We start from the raw sequence: 14,670 nt of genomic DNA, 5'->3' as shown, positions 1-14,670 counted from the left end.
ACCAAGCCAGGGACCCCTGTCTTCTGTCATCTACTTGCCCATTACTTTCAACTCACTTTCTCTCTTGAATGTTCTTGCCTACTCACAGAGCTTCCCTACCTGACAAGTTCTCTGAGACCAAATTTCTTAATATTTCTGCTCATTATGGAGTCTCTGGGCCTCCTACAGTATCTGGAGCACAGAGGAGGGTGAGTGTCTAAGTAATATAAGAGATGGTCAGTGATTCTTCAACTGCAGCCACATCAGAATCTCCTCCAGTCCTCCACCCTGCAACTATCTAATTCCTCTGTGTGGGTTCAGAGTAATGAGAAAACCTGATGTCTTCCTTCAAGTTCTCAGATGTTGCTGATGCGGTTGATCCACAAAACATACCTTGAGAAGCACTGATGTACACTAATGGAAAATTTGCAAGGACAACCATCTTTTCTTTGTTGTTTTCACGATAAAGTTCTTTTACCTCCAAAAGTAACAGTAAATTGAAATATCTAGTGTAGATTCCTTTTTGCATCTGTATTTTTTTTTTTTTTTGGTCCGGTCATGGGGCCTGAACTCTGGGCCTGGGTGCTGTCCCTCAGCTCTTCAGCTCAAGGCTAGCGCTCTACCACTTGAGCCACAGGGCCACTTCCGGCTTTTTTCTTTTTTGCTTATGTGGTGCTGAGGAATCGAACCCAGGGCCTCATGCATGCAAGGCTAGCACTCTACCACTGAGCCACCTTCCCAGCCCCATGCATCTGTATTTTTATTGTGGTAAAATATGAAAAATATAAAATCTATCAGTTCAATTTTCTTTTGATAAGTCCTGGGTCTTGAACTCGAGGCCTGGTGCTGTCCCTGACTCTCATATTGTGCTCAAGGCTAGTGCTCTGCCATGTGAGCCACAGCACCACTTCCAGCTTTTTTGAGCAGTTTATTGGAGATAAGAGTCTCATGGGGACTTTCCCGCCTGTTGAACCACAGTCCTCAGATATCAGCCTCCTGAGTAGCTAGGATTACAAATGTGAGCCACAGCCACCCAGTTCACTTCAGTGATTTTTAAATAGACAATTCGACTAAGTAAATGTACAATTCTGTGTTACCATGACTAGATTTTAGGTTCTTTAGTAAATATGTAGGTTTTGATTTCTTTATAAATATTTTTTGCTGTTTTGACATGACAATATATCATGAACAGTGGCAGATAATATAAGCAATAAGATAGAGATTTGCCTGTACTATGTTTTGTAAAGTTCCCAGTGTTATTATTATTTAACCAGCATTAAATGTATTACCTCCTGGGCTTCATGAGCTATTAACTGGTCCATTAACAACCTCCGCCGTCTTTTCTCTCTTTGCTCTCGAGCAAAAGCATCTTCTTCCAGGCGCTTCTGGATTTTTTTAATGTAATCATCATCCGAGTAAGTGTTTAACAAATCTGAAATTATCTGGTCTGTTGTATCTAAAAAAGTCTTGGAAGAACTAGAGACAAAAGTTTTTAGATTAAAAAAGTAATGCCATCATATGTCTCTATTTGTGAATTCAGAAGACCTCTAAGGAAGGTCCCCTGAGTTCTTTGTTGGTTCACTAACAAAAACATTAAAGCAAATACTAGATTTCCAGTATAAAACCCACAGCTTTATGTCATTTCTGCTCTTTCTCTGTGAGATTCTCTGCATAACCCCTTTAAAAGGCCTATCATGTTTTGTCTTTTTTTTTTCCCTCAATGATCTTCAGTCTACATAGATATTCTAGAATTTCCTTCCTCATCTTTCTGTTGATTCTGGGGCCTCCTACTTCAAGTTTATACTTACTTTGTGTGTACATTAGGCAGGCTATTGATAACACACTTGTTCAGTACGGGACACAGGTTACCGTATGCATGGTTGGTTCCATTCACTACCATTCTCCCTCTCCTTTTAGAGCTCAAGAACTCCCTAATGAAGTTCTGGCTACCTACAGGAATTACTCAACCCTCCTGGTAAACTCAGAAAATGAGAGTTGACTTGTTTGTCATGACATGCCCAAAAATACAGTTGTAACCTGGCTTCTTACCTTACCTCACATCCAAAACTTAAAGAATCAGGAAGAGCCTGGTGTTCTTCCCCAAAGAAAATAAACACATTAAATTTAATGAGACAGATAGAAGCCTAGTATAGAATTTTCACTCACTCAAAAGTTATCATTCCAAACAAAAATTCAACTTTAAAATAGTAAAGAAATATATGCAAAAAAGAAAAAAAGATGAATTTTATGTACATAACTGTTTCATCACCAATTTTAATCCACATTCCTCTTTAAAAAATGCAATAGCATAAACTGTTCCATATGATTTCTTGCCAGGAAATGATTTTTATATTAGGAATAGTCATTGTTCTAATATTATGCATAATCAATATGCTTTATTTAATTTAATTCACAGAAACAAGGACATATTATTAAAGTATGTTGGGAACAATCATTATGATGTAGAAAGGACTTGAATAAAAGCACAGTGGACTAATGTTAAATGATGGGATAATTGCCTATTTATAGTACAGATAGTATTGAATTATAGACCATAATTCGCAGGTCTGTTGCTTTCAGCTCAATTCTGAGCTCAAAAGTCATCTCTTTACTTTTTCTCTGTATATGTGGCTAGGATGCCTGGCAAAATGCTGATGTTTGCTAAATTTCAAATACTATGGTAAGAATCACTGTGCTAATGTAAAAATCAATCACTGAATTTCTGCTTATTTTATCAGCAGGGTTCAATGCTCAGTGAAACTTTTTGGAGTTAGGCACCAAACTATGCAGCTGCCAAAATCACAGTCAGAGTTTAACCCTATCTACTCATAAAGGCTTAAGAAAATTAGTATTTAGGAAAAATGTTAGTATTTATGAAAATGATATGGTAAGGCACTTATTTATTTATAGTTAATTACTTATATGCAGTTCTAGAATTTAAAACTCACATTTGCTAAGCAGGTATTCTGCAACTTGAGCCATGCCCTCAACCCTTTTACTTTAATTGATGAAAATTCCCAAAGTGAAAGATCTTGGAATAGCAGTTCAAAATAAAATGTTTCTAAATATTCAAAAGTGTTGCATAGAATAGAAAACAGTTTTATAATTACCTTTCTTTTGCTTGAAGATCCTTTTTTATTAATGCCTCAAAGTTCCTAATTTCATTGGCCACATCCTTTAAAGAAAGTTCATCATCAGTTCTGTTTCCAAAATCCATTGGAAAATTTCATTCACCAGGCTCACCCAGGATTACAAGGTAACACACATTATTAATTCAAGGTAACCAGTAGCTAAGTCACTAAATTCTATATGCTGGAATCATTTGGTCATTCTAATTTATCACCTTGGACTAGTCTAACTTTCTAAAAGACAATGAAAATTGACTAACAAAAATCCCTCAGTTCATGATTTGAATTAAGTGAGTCAAAGGGCATTTAATGAAAATGCAGATGATGAGCCAGGCAAGTTTCTTTTGGATATAAATATTTCTGTAAGAAGTTACTGTTTGAGTTGTTTCAACTCAAACAATTCTCATGTTACATGAGATTACATTTCTCATGTAATCTTATTTATACTATTATTTTTTCCATGAAAATTAGCTTAGCTAATTTTACAATTCTTTACTAATGAGCTTCAATTATTTCAAAGAAATTGAAGGTTTAAATACTAAAATGGCTCACAAAATGCTTCTGTGTGTAACGTTTGCTTAGTATTATAGTGGAAGATACTTTGCATGTAGTTTTAAAGAAAGAAATGTGTATTAATTTCTAATGCAACAGATGTAGAAGTCAGAATGATGCAACAATCTTTTTGCCAGTGCTGGAAACGTGAGGAAACTTGTCAGCTTTCTGGGTCTCAGCCTTCTTACTTACTTCAAACAAGTGAGTTCAAGCATTATTTGTGAGTTTAAGCTGATGTGGAACAACAAAAAGGTAAGACAAAGGACAAGGGCGAACCAATGCAACAGCAATAGTCACAGGACAATATGTTGGAAATGAACTTTACATCTTATAGGAGGTTGAGAGGGAGGGAAAGTGGGAGAGAAATGAGGAAAGGGGTAACAATGTTTGACAAGAAATGTACTAACCAGCTTACATATGTAACTGTAAACCCTTTGTACTTTACCTTGACAAAAAATTAAATTTAAAAAAAGATGATGGGGAGCACTAATCTACATCCCGACAAACAATATATGTTCACTAATTGACAGCTGTTAGTCCTCTTTTAGGTCACATAAGATAATATAGACCATGAGAAACTAACCTTAAAACACAATATTGCTCTCCTACAAATTGTAATCAAATTCCTATTGACATGACTAATGATGCAGTCTAGAAAACATCATTACTGTAAGTATCTTATTTTTAACCTTAACAAGTTACATAACATTTCTGGGATTTATAGTAAAATAGTACTACATGATGAAGAGGAATGGCACGCATATAGTATGTGGATCTTACCTGACCCTGGCTGTACCCAGGGCAGTAATTATCCAGGAGAGTATCACTCATCTTCAGCTACTTTATCAGCAATCATAGAATCATAAGCATACCAGTTGTGACTGATACAGTCAATTTCAAAGTGTTTGACAAGCCTAGTTTAAAGCTACAGTCTGTCTGTTAACAACACTGTAAAATAGATTGAATATGGATTTGATGGGGAAATTATGATTAAGAAGTACCAAGGTCAGAATCATTTGAAGAGAAAATAAAAGTTTTGAAAAGTTTGTCTATGTGATTTTTTGAAAGATCATTGTGTGTGTGTGTGTGTGTGTGTGTGCATGCATGCGTGTGTGTGTGTGTGTGTGTGTGTGTGTGTGTGTGTGTGTGTGTGTGTGTATGTGTGCAAGAGAGACAGAGACAGAGAGTCAGAGACAGAGGGAGTCTCCCTATATAGCCCAGGCTGGTCTCAAACTCAAAATCCTAATGTTTCTGCCCCCTCCCTTCTGGGATTATCGACATGTTCCAACATGCCCTTGTTTGAAGGACCATTCTTTAATTGAGATAAACATAACACAACAACAGTAAAGGATATTTTCCTTTACTAAGTGGCTTTTATCACTTACCGCTGCCTCTTTTTTCTTTTTCATCATTTTTTGGGTCTCAAGTGCTTTCACTGTACGATTTGCTGCAGGCTTAGGAATCTGTATGATAGCTGCTTGAATTTTGGCCATTATTTCATTTTGTCGTCTTCTGCTTAAGCGTTGCTGAGTATCCCATATACATTAGTTTAGTTATGTCATTGTTCAGCATAATAGTCAATGTAAGACATGTACAGATACATATATATTCAACTTGTCTGTGGGAAATTTCAGAACTTGGCAAGTAGGCGTAGTACTAGGTATTACAATTGTCTAATCAGGAAACACTTGTCAGTAGCATTCTTTGAAAAGTATCATAAAGCACAATTCTCAAATGACGCCTATTAAATGTATTTTCCTTCTGTGTACTGTTACTAATAGATAATGAAAGTGTTTCAAATACAATGAAAAGTACAATTGTTTCCCAGTCCCAACTTCATGACCTACCTAATCATGAGAAGAAAAAACCTAAAAATATTCTGTAGGGAAAATAACACCTAGAAGACTGCTCTGAGTTGTGGACGCCCCACAGAAATGAGAGCTTCCCTGAGCCATATAGGTTCATAAGTTTAGAGATGACCTCAGACACAAAATTAACATTAAATTATCTGTCGTTATTAAATCACCTCTTCAGTAGGTAAGTAGTTATTTTAATGAGGAGATAAAAGAATATAACTCAAAGAAAGCAAGACTAATATCAGATAAAGTTATTTTAAATAAATTATTTGTAAGGCAACATATGAAAGGACTCAGGAATTTACTGCTAAAGCATTATATTTTATAGAAATATACTAAAGTTATCACCTATATTCAATGATAAAAAATTTAATTTACTATTAAAACAGACATTGTTAACAATTTAATAGTCCTCATTTCACTTTCTAAATGTAAAAATTTTCTTAATTATTATAGATACTAGGTTCTCTATTGTCATATTTACTTCCTATGGTCATTTTCAACAAAATTAATTTCTAAGTATTTAATGGCCTCATATTTCCTTTTCTACAACTCTGTTTGGTGGTTTTCTGCATTCGATTTGATACGTTAAAGCTTGGAATGGCTGATTCCATATAAATGAGTCCGAGCATTTGGTTCCAACATGGAATGCTAAAAGAAAGTGCAGTGCTTTTCTCTGGCAAATCATAATGGAATCAGAGCTTCTAGATCTGGCCTCTCATTGTTCCCTCCTTCTCTACAGGGAGTTGGCTATATTCAGGATGTATTGATTTCTTATTATCCTAAACACATAAATTTAAAAAGTGGTTTTGTAGCTCAACAGGAAAAATCAGCTCTGTTGCCTTTAGTTCACACATTCCATATGCCAAGCCACTTAAGATACTTTTTAAATTCTTTAATGATCCCATATATTATTTCCCTCTCATATCCTTAAAGGTACAGATCATTAAAGATTTTCAAAGGACTTGGAGAAGCAACAGGAGTCAGAGGAACAAGCAAGGACAAAGAAGCTAAAAGATATTCTTAAAGCGACAGTTTCAAAGGGCAACAAACAGAATTACCCTATAAGAGAGAAATGAGATGGGCAGAAAAAAATTGCAAAGAATAAAGAAGCATAGGGAGTATGCCAAGTATATCTCTCTTAGTGTGGACAATGGTTATGGATTTTTGAAAATTAGGATATCTAATAGCAAGCCATCATCCTCAAACAGCTGAAGCATACATTTCCACCAATGAAAGAGAGCAACTTGTCCTGACACTCTAGGGATTGACAGTTACTGTTCTCAGCCAAAAGTAGATGTACCAATAAGAAGCAAGGGTGAACATAAAGAGAAGGAGCAAAGGCAGGGAAAGGAAGGGTAGAGCAGGCAAGGCAAAGCCATGCATCAGGAAAATGCATATTGTGCTATATTACTTCTTATGCAATGTGTATCAATAGGCATACATTACAAATAGTATACTATATACTAACGAATTTCTGGAAAAAATTGTTCTATAAAACCTTTTTGAGTTTTAAACATCTTTGGTCTTCCTTGATTTTTTGAAATTTTTCAAATTCCTCAAAGTGCGTTTGGTCAAAATCTTCATTCATCTGTTTAACTTTTTCTTGAAACCTGTATGTAACCCGCATCAGATTGAAATCAGTTTGGCGTGGTATCAGGTTTTTAAGTTTCTAAATGAAGAAAGCATTCAGAAGATTCTGTTACTAGAGAATAAGCATACATTATGAACATACGTAAAATTTGTCTTCAAAATAAAATGTCTATGTGTTTCCACTGTTAGAAGGTCAAATTACTACAAATTGTATGCAAATTCATATCTTGAATATCAATCTAAGGCCAATAAAAACCAGAGCTGAATTCCTTCTCACCGAATAACAATGTCTGAGCGGTAACAATGTTCGACAAAAAATGCACTCATTACTTTACTTATGTAACTGCAACCCCTCTGTACATCACCTTTACAACAAAATCAATGAATAAATAAATGAATAAATAAATGGAAAACGTTGGAGGGTCATCAGGTAGGGTGAAAGTAAAAGGAGATGGTGATAAATAATAAATCCAATAGAAGAATTATAGAGATGTCAATATATGTATTTTACCAAGGGATTTCATTGGGTTATTTACAGCATGAATATATAGACATTGATAAAAAACACAAAATATATGTTATTCTTGACATATATGTCACAAATATGGAATATATGTCACATACACTACACATGTCATATATGTGACACATATGGCATGTGTGACATGTATGACACATATGACATGTGGTGCATGTAGCATATGTGGCATATGCAGCATATGGGTGGCACATGTGACATGTGTGACATGTGATGCATGCCATGTGCATCACACATGACACACATGACATGTGTGACACATGTGACATGTTTGGCACACATGGCACCCAAACAGGCATATGACCCATGTGCCATAAATGACATGTGTGGCACACACAATCTGTTACATACATGTGACATAAGTGATGTGTTGTGTATGTGATTTATGGCAATGTGCCACTGTGTCAGCATGTCATATATGGCACATGTGTTGCATTGTCACACGTGCTACAATACAGAGCATATGTGTCATGTGTGCCATATATATCACATCTATCATATATATGACATGTATATTACAGGTATATGGCATAAACATATATGTCAATAAAGAATAACATTTCTTTTGTATTTTTGATCAATGTCTATTATATACATGTTGTAAATATTCCAATGAAATCTCTTTGTATAATTTCCCTATGCTAATACTATTTTTTTAAGGAAATTGCAAAAAGAAGCAACTGTGTTTTGGATCTCCAAATCCTTGGGAATTTTCTGCTTTGCTTTCTGTAATTACTATCTAGTTTTATACCATTGTTATTTTAGAGCATATTTATTTTGATTTTTGTTTTAATTTGCTAAAATGTGGTTTCAAGTGCAGAAATGATCCACAGTAATGGTTCCACTGAGTTTGATGATGATTTGTGTTCTGCTATTGTTTTGCAAGTGTTAAGTATTCAGTCTAAATATGCCTTCACTCATTTTCTACCTGCTGGCTCTTTCAATTACTAACTGGGATGTTAAAATTTCTATATTATAAGGAATATGTCTATTTCTTTGTATAGTTCTTTTTTCTCATTTGATAGTTTAGTAGGCACATGTGAATTAAAGTTGTTTATATCATCTTGCATATATATGTATACATATTATTAATTTTTATCTTGAAATGTCTCTGTAATTCGTGATTATTTTTCTTGCTGTGAAGTATGATTTTTTGAAATTAATAAAGGCTCTCCAGCTCTGTTCTATATATAAAGAAAAGGAGTGGGGGAACAGAGTCAAAAATTCATGTAATACTATGAAGTTAAGAAAAGCAAGTGAGGGAATGGTTGAGTTGGGAGGGATGACTAAGAATGTGGAAAGGGATGACTATCAGTCAGATGTATATTGTATTCATAAATAGCTTTGTTAAATGGTAACTGCTTTGCGCAACTACTTAAACATAATTTAAAAACTAAAAGTATCTACAGAAAAAATGAACAGTATTTATATCTCACAAAATACATTTTCACAAAATAACTTATAAAGAGTATCTCAATATGTAGAAGATAATAAAAGCATCCTGCTTCCTCCCATTATTCAATCACTGCCTAGCAAAACATCAAACATTAAAGCTGCCTAGGCTTGAGTTTCAGGTCTACTAGCTGCATACAACAATCTAGTAGTTGCCTAGCCCCTCTGTAGCCCAGTTTCCTCATCTGTAAAGTAGGAACAAATAAAACTTCACAATGTGCAGTTGTGAAGCTCTAGTAATATAATATGCACAAGCCACCCAGATCAGGGCTTGGTATATTACTTTGTACTATCAATAAACTTCAGTAATCATTAATACTTCTATATACTGGCAATCTGCCTGTCCAGATTTAGCATCTCTACTTCTTTAAACCCTCTTCTGCACAAACCATTGGTTCCCTTTTACTCTTTTCTTCCCCTGAGGATCTCTTTCCATTTGGCACTTATATCATTTCTGTCTCCTACTACTGACTTTATTTCTCAACTTACTAGTTGTCCTAGTTTCTATGTCCATCAAATATATAGTCTCATACTTCTGGCAAGCCTCAAGTATTGTTCATATTTTTTCATTTCCTTTTCCTCTGCATTCATTGATAAAATAATTTATGTCCCCTTCTTCATCATTTCTACCTCCTCTTTAAACCACTGCAACATATACAATTCTACAAAAACATTTGTTTCTTCCAAATATATAGTCTAGAAGAGTTCAGAACTTTCCCAAGTATTGTTCATTTGCAAGTGCTTGACAATGTAGAGATCTAATAAATATCTACTTAATGATTGACTCTGGAAGGTTGCCCTGGCTTTACACAGTATTGCACATTCTTTCCACTTGGTTATATATGGACTTCTTAAGGTTATACAAAAGTGCAGTGTTCAAGTAGGTAGATACAGTACTTCTTGGTTTATACAGTTGAGAAAATAGAGTTTGAAAGTTTCTCAGGGACTGGCTCCAAGTTAACCAGTTTGTATGTGAAAGAGGAAGGACACAATTCTGTATTACTCAGCTGTAAGCCTAATGTAATTTCTAGAAACCAATTTGTGTAAATCTATTTAGCTACCAGGTCTATAAAGATGTCCATTAAGAATGTATCAGTCTGAAAGTGGAGATGTTGTCATATCCACCATGTCAATTCTACTTTAAAAATTGACTTAAAATTTTAATTATCCACATTTATATTTAATACTTTTCATCAACACCAAAACATGAAAAAGTTAATGTACGTCAATCACTATAAGGAAGCAGAGCAGGAACTTGAAGAATTGTTAACTAAAAGTTATAATTATTAAATCTAAACATATTTACTAAGTATAATTGTCAACTAGATATATACACAGAGATGAAATACTAAAATCCTTGGAGTCATATGACAAAAATGGTTACTCAACAATACCAGTATCAGGAGACTTACAGGGAGAATTTATGTATGTCAGAAGGCTGAACAGCATAAGTAAAAAAAGAAGTTAGGGAAGAAAGAATGAGAAGACAGTAGGGAAGGAAGAGCAGGAGTATGTGACTCATATTCAAGGATACACTGTCAATTAATATGGACTTTACCTGGAAAGTATGAAGAATGTTAGGAGAGTGGACACTGTTTAGTGAAAAGCTTTGAAGGTCAATCCAAGTTAAAAACAGGATGTATTTAAAATAGAGATTAAGCCAAAGAATTTGGTGAATGTGGAATTTAGAGGAGATACACCTGGAAGGATTTTGCCGCTATTAGTAATTCTGAAATTCAGGGAACCAATTAATAGATCAGGTAACCACATTAGCACAAAAAGTAACTGAGAATGAGGGCAGAATTTGAAAAGCTATGAAAATTGTGGAGAGGGAGAAAAGGTGACATCACAACTGCATAAATGAATTCAAAATCTTAAAACTAAGTTTGAAAAGAAATGGACTCATTACTTTACTTATGAAACTATAACCCTTTTCTGTTCATCACCTTTACAATACAAAATAATTATCCTGCTTGAATGAAAAAAAAAACTAAGTCTGGCTAGTAACATACATAGGAACATATTTACACAGTAAGATTGTTTTGAGAATATAACATTATTTCACTGTATCAAGTTTGTTGAGATGTTAGGCATCTTTATGTACCTACCTCTCGAAAAGCTTCGCTCTTCATGTTTTGAAGTCTTGAAGTTGTCTGAGGCTGCAAAGCTTGTATTTCTATGCCTGTCAGTCCACTTTTCTTTTTTCTCTGAAGAGCAATGTACAATTGATATAAAAGTTTGGTTGCTGCCCCAGGCTTCTCTGTGATGATGCTTTGGGCCACATTCTGATCAAACTGCACGCCCAAAAGGTGGAGTGTTGGCTCCAAGCGGGAAAAATTATTAAGTTTGGCAGTAGCCACCCTGGACATGAAAATAATTCATATAATTAGATGATAGTACTGAAAAAGCATAGAATTTTGTAAGTTTTACCATAATATAATATTATGAATTGTCCAATGTTCTTTTAAATGTACCATTTCTCTGTAAGACCACTCAGAATGAAAATACATTGAGAATTTTTAAATTAGATATGTCTACCTGAACTTTGTTTATTTCTCTTGAATGGTTACATTCAATTCACTAATTTTATTCAATTATATGCTCTAAATTGAGAATTTTTAAAGGAAGTAAATACAAAAAGTAACTAAGTTCTTTCTTCCATATGGAAAATTTTAACTATAATTTTGAAAAATATTTACTCTAAAGACAAAATTTTAACTTAATGTCTATTTCTTTAAATGATATTATTGCTAGAATCCGAAGATATTTCAAATCCTTTGTTGAAATTTCTAGCAATGATTCTCGTAGGCATTGCTAAAATTATTTAACTAAAAATATTATTTATACAATAAAATTATGTATCATAAATTTAATATATAAATTATGAATCATTATAAATTAATATATCATATAGTTTGTATTACTACTTTAAAATAATAGACATTCTAACTAGAAGCGATATTTTATATTATTACATTTTTAGATGCCTTTTCTAAAAGAAATCCATTAATTTGTTCCTTCAGTTAACACTGTACTAAATACCAAGATGTATTAGGGTTTCAAAACTTAAAAAATGAGTGAGTTGGCCAGGTGCCAGTGGCTCACCCCTGTAATCCTAGCTACTCAGGAGGCTGAGATCTGAGGATCATGGTTCAAAGCCAGCCTGGGCAGGAAAGTGTGAGACTCTTATCTCCAATAAACCACTCAGAAAAAATGGAAGTGGTGCTGTGGCTCAAGTGGTAGAGTGCTTGCTAGCCTTGAGCTGAAGAGCTGAGGGACAGCACCCAGGCCCAGAGTTTAAGCCCCACAACCGACAAGAAGCAAGAAAGCAAGAAAGAAGTAAGTTATAGTTACAGGCCTTTAGCAGGGTAATACTGAGAAAGATAGATGTGTTACAAAGTAGTAATGAATGGAGATAAGGATTACAGTAGCAGTTTCAAATGATTTAAGGCTGTTAAGATATGAAGCTGATGACAAAGTATGTTAAATATATTTTCAATTCTCATGCCCCTTAATGAGAAAACTAGACACAAAATGTTTTTTCCTTATCTTGTAGCATTCAGCAACATTTTTAAATGTAAAAAATTAATTGAATCCACTTCAATCAAAGTTGAAGTTCTATACACTTCCCACCAAAAATGTTCTCTCTTAAAACAGAGAATTGCAATTGCTTTGAGTGTCTTAGGAAACAGTCGTTATGAGACCCTTAAGGCTCACCCTTTGCCAGTATTAGAGATGGGGGACTTGAGAGGCACCTGTCAGAGCTTTGCTCTGGGTCGCATATAGTGCCACATGAGTTAGGGACAAACACTGGAGGCAAACATTGGCCATCTCCAAATTTTGTCAAGGCTTAGCCCTGTATTCAAGAAAATCAAAGAACATATTTATAGTCCCTCCTCTCATTCATATTACATGGCTTCCAGAATGCAATCTAATGTAAAAATTAGGATTTTAAATGTTTTTATATTGATTAGCCAAAGTATTCAAAAGTATTACATGACTTCTTTATATACATTCTTCGGAATATTCTAAATTTCCAGTCCAATCAATCAAGTTGTACTTGTGGAACATAACTGTGTAAACTGGTGGAAGCATATAACATTAAAGCATGTGCACAATTAACATAACAAGATAAGCAATAGCTGTTTTTTTATGAACACAGAAAAAAAAGAACTACTGGGATTTCTCTGCTCTTGAGGCAGAGCATATGATGTCAATATTGTCTCTGAGGGAATGAGAAATATGTTCTGGGAAAAGACATCTTGCTCTCTACTTGTAGTGCTTATGTGCCAAGGGACTTCCTTCCCTCCTTGCTATCTGTCCAGAGAGCCACCAGAGCCCAGCTCAGAGAATACTTCTTGAAAGATAAGTAGGCTCACCTAACTTCCCAGAAACATTGTTTACTTTTCCTTTGAATGAATCTTCTCATTGCTCAACTGTTTTCTGCTTAACTTTATTTATTTATTTATTTAGTGCCAGTCACGGGGCTTGCACTCAGGGCTTGCGTGCTGTTCCAGAGTTTTTTTTTTGGTTCAAAATAGTGCTCTACCACTTGAGCCACAGCTTCACTTCCAGCTTTTTGGTGATTAATTGGATATAAGAATCTCTGAGGCTTTCCTATTCATGCTGGCTTTGAACTACAATCCTCAAATCTCAGCCTTCTGAGGAGCTGGGATTACATTGTGTGAGCCACTGGTGATAGGCATGCTCACCTTTTATTAAAACCTAAAAATATTCTTCGGAAGAGAAGTATTTCTGAGTTAGATGAACTACTCTTAAAGTTGAGTTATTTCTAAGATGCATGACTTCAAGTCTTTCTAGCACATAGTTTTACTATTTTCAGATTGAAGAAATTAAAAGTATTACAAAAGTGCCTTATAAATGGGCTGACAACAAAGCATCTTTCCCCACGAATCACACTATTATGAAGATCATAGCCATAGATCTATTCATCCTTGCTTTATTTAAACAATAGGATAATGCAAGACTTGAAGATGGATGATATTTGGGAGTCAGTTAAAGCAAGTCTCCTCCTTGTTTCATAAACTGCTATGCCTTTCAGTGGAAAAACAATAATAATAAAGAGATCAGAAACCTGGTTTTATCCAAGTCTCTATAAGCCAGTCTATGCATTTGAGAATTCTTGAGAGTGCACAAAATTAAAGGGAGGGAATGGACATTGTCTGTCCTGGAATTCTTACACTTTGAAGGCTGCTCCTGCTTCTCCTGGTAGCAACAGAAGGGACATGGGGAGTTCAGGCCGAGGAGATAGCTGAGGCTCACTGTGATATTGCTTGTATTCCATCTCCTTAAGGGAGACACGTGATAGGAGCTGTCGGTTCCGAGTGTAATGATATCTAGCACCCTAGAAACTGAAGAAACTGGCTAGGATTCACACAAAAGGGGTTGGTATGATGCCTATTGTGTCATATGCTCCTTAACACATGTAACACATCTGGACTTGTGAAAGAATGATTCATCACTGCAATGGAAGCATTAGGATTTTTTTGCTTCAGAAATATTGCCACATAGGTGAGGCTCTGTGTAGGCAAACACAACAAAGGAATATTTG

General features: G+C 34.9%; 1 protein-coding gene across 3 annotated transcripts in view; it reads right to left on the bottom strand.

The window, feature by feature from the left end:
* The window catches only part of Spef2 (sperm flagellar 2), a 160,717-nt gene that overhangs the window by 132,961 nt on the left and 13,086 nt on the right, over nt 1–14,670 (bottom strand). For all 3 annotated transcript variants that reach the window (XM_070041026.1, XM_070041023.1, XM_070041024.1), the window contains exons 3-7: nt 11,207–11,459; nt 7,017–7,187; nt 5,045–5,185; nt 3,090–3,154; nt 1,269–1,455 (exon numbers count right to left, since the gene is read on the bottom strand). In XM_070041026.1, coding sequence (XP_069897127.1) covers nt 1,269–1,455; nt 3,090–3,154; nt 5,045–5,185; nt 7,017–7,187; nt 11,207–11,459 — 817 coding nt within the window. The remainder of the gene's footprint in view (nt 1–1,268; nt 1,456–3,089; nt 3,155–5,044; nt 5,186–7,016; nt 7,188–11,206; nt 11,460–14,670) is intronic.

Source organism: Dipodomys merriami, unplaced genomic scaffold (genome assembly GCF_024711535.1).
Source record: "Dipodomys merriami isolate MVZ:Mamm:240054 unplaced genomic scaffold, mDipMer1.0.p SCAF_30, whole genome shotgun sequence".
NCBI lineage: Eukaryota > Metazoa > Chordata > Mammalia > Rodentia > Heteromyidae > Dipodomys > Dipodomys merriami.
This window is presented reverse-complemented; position numbering and strand designations above follow the sequence as displayed.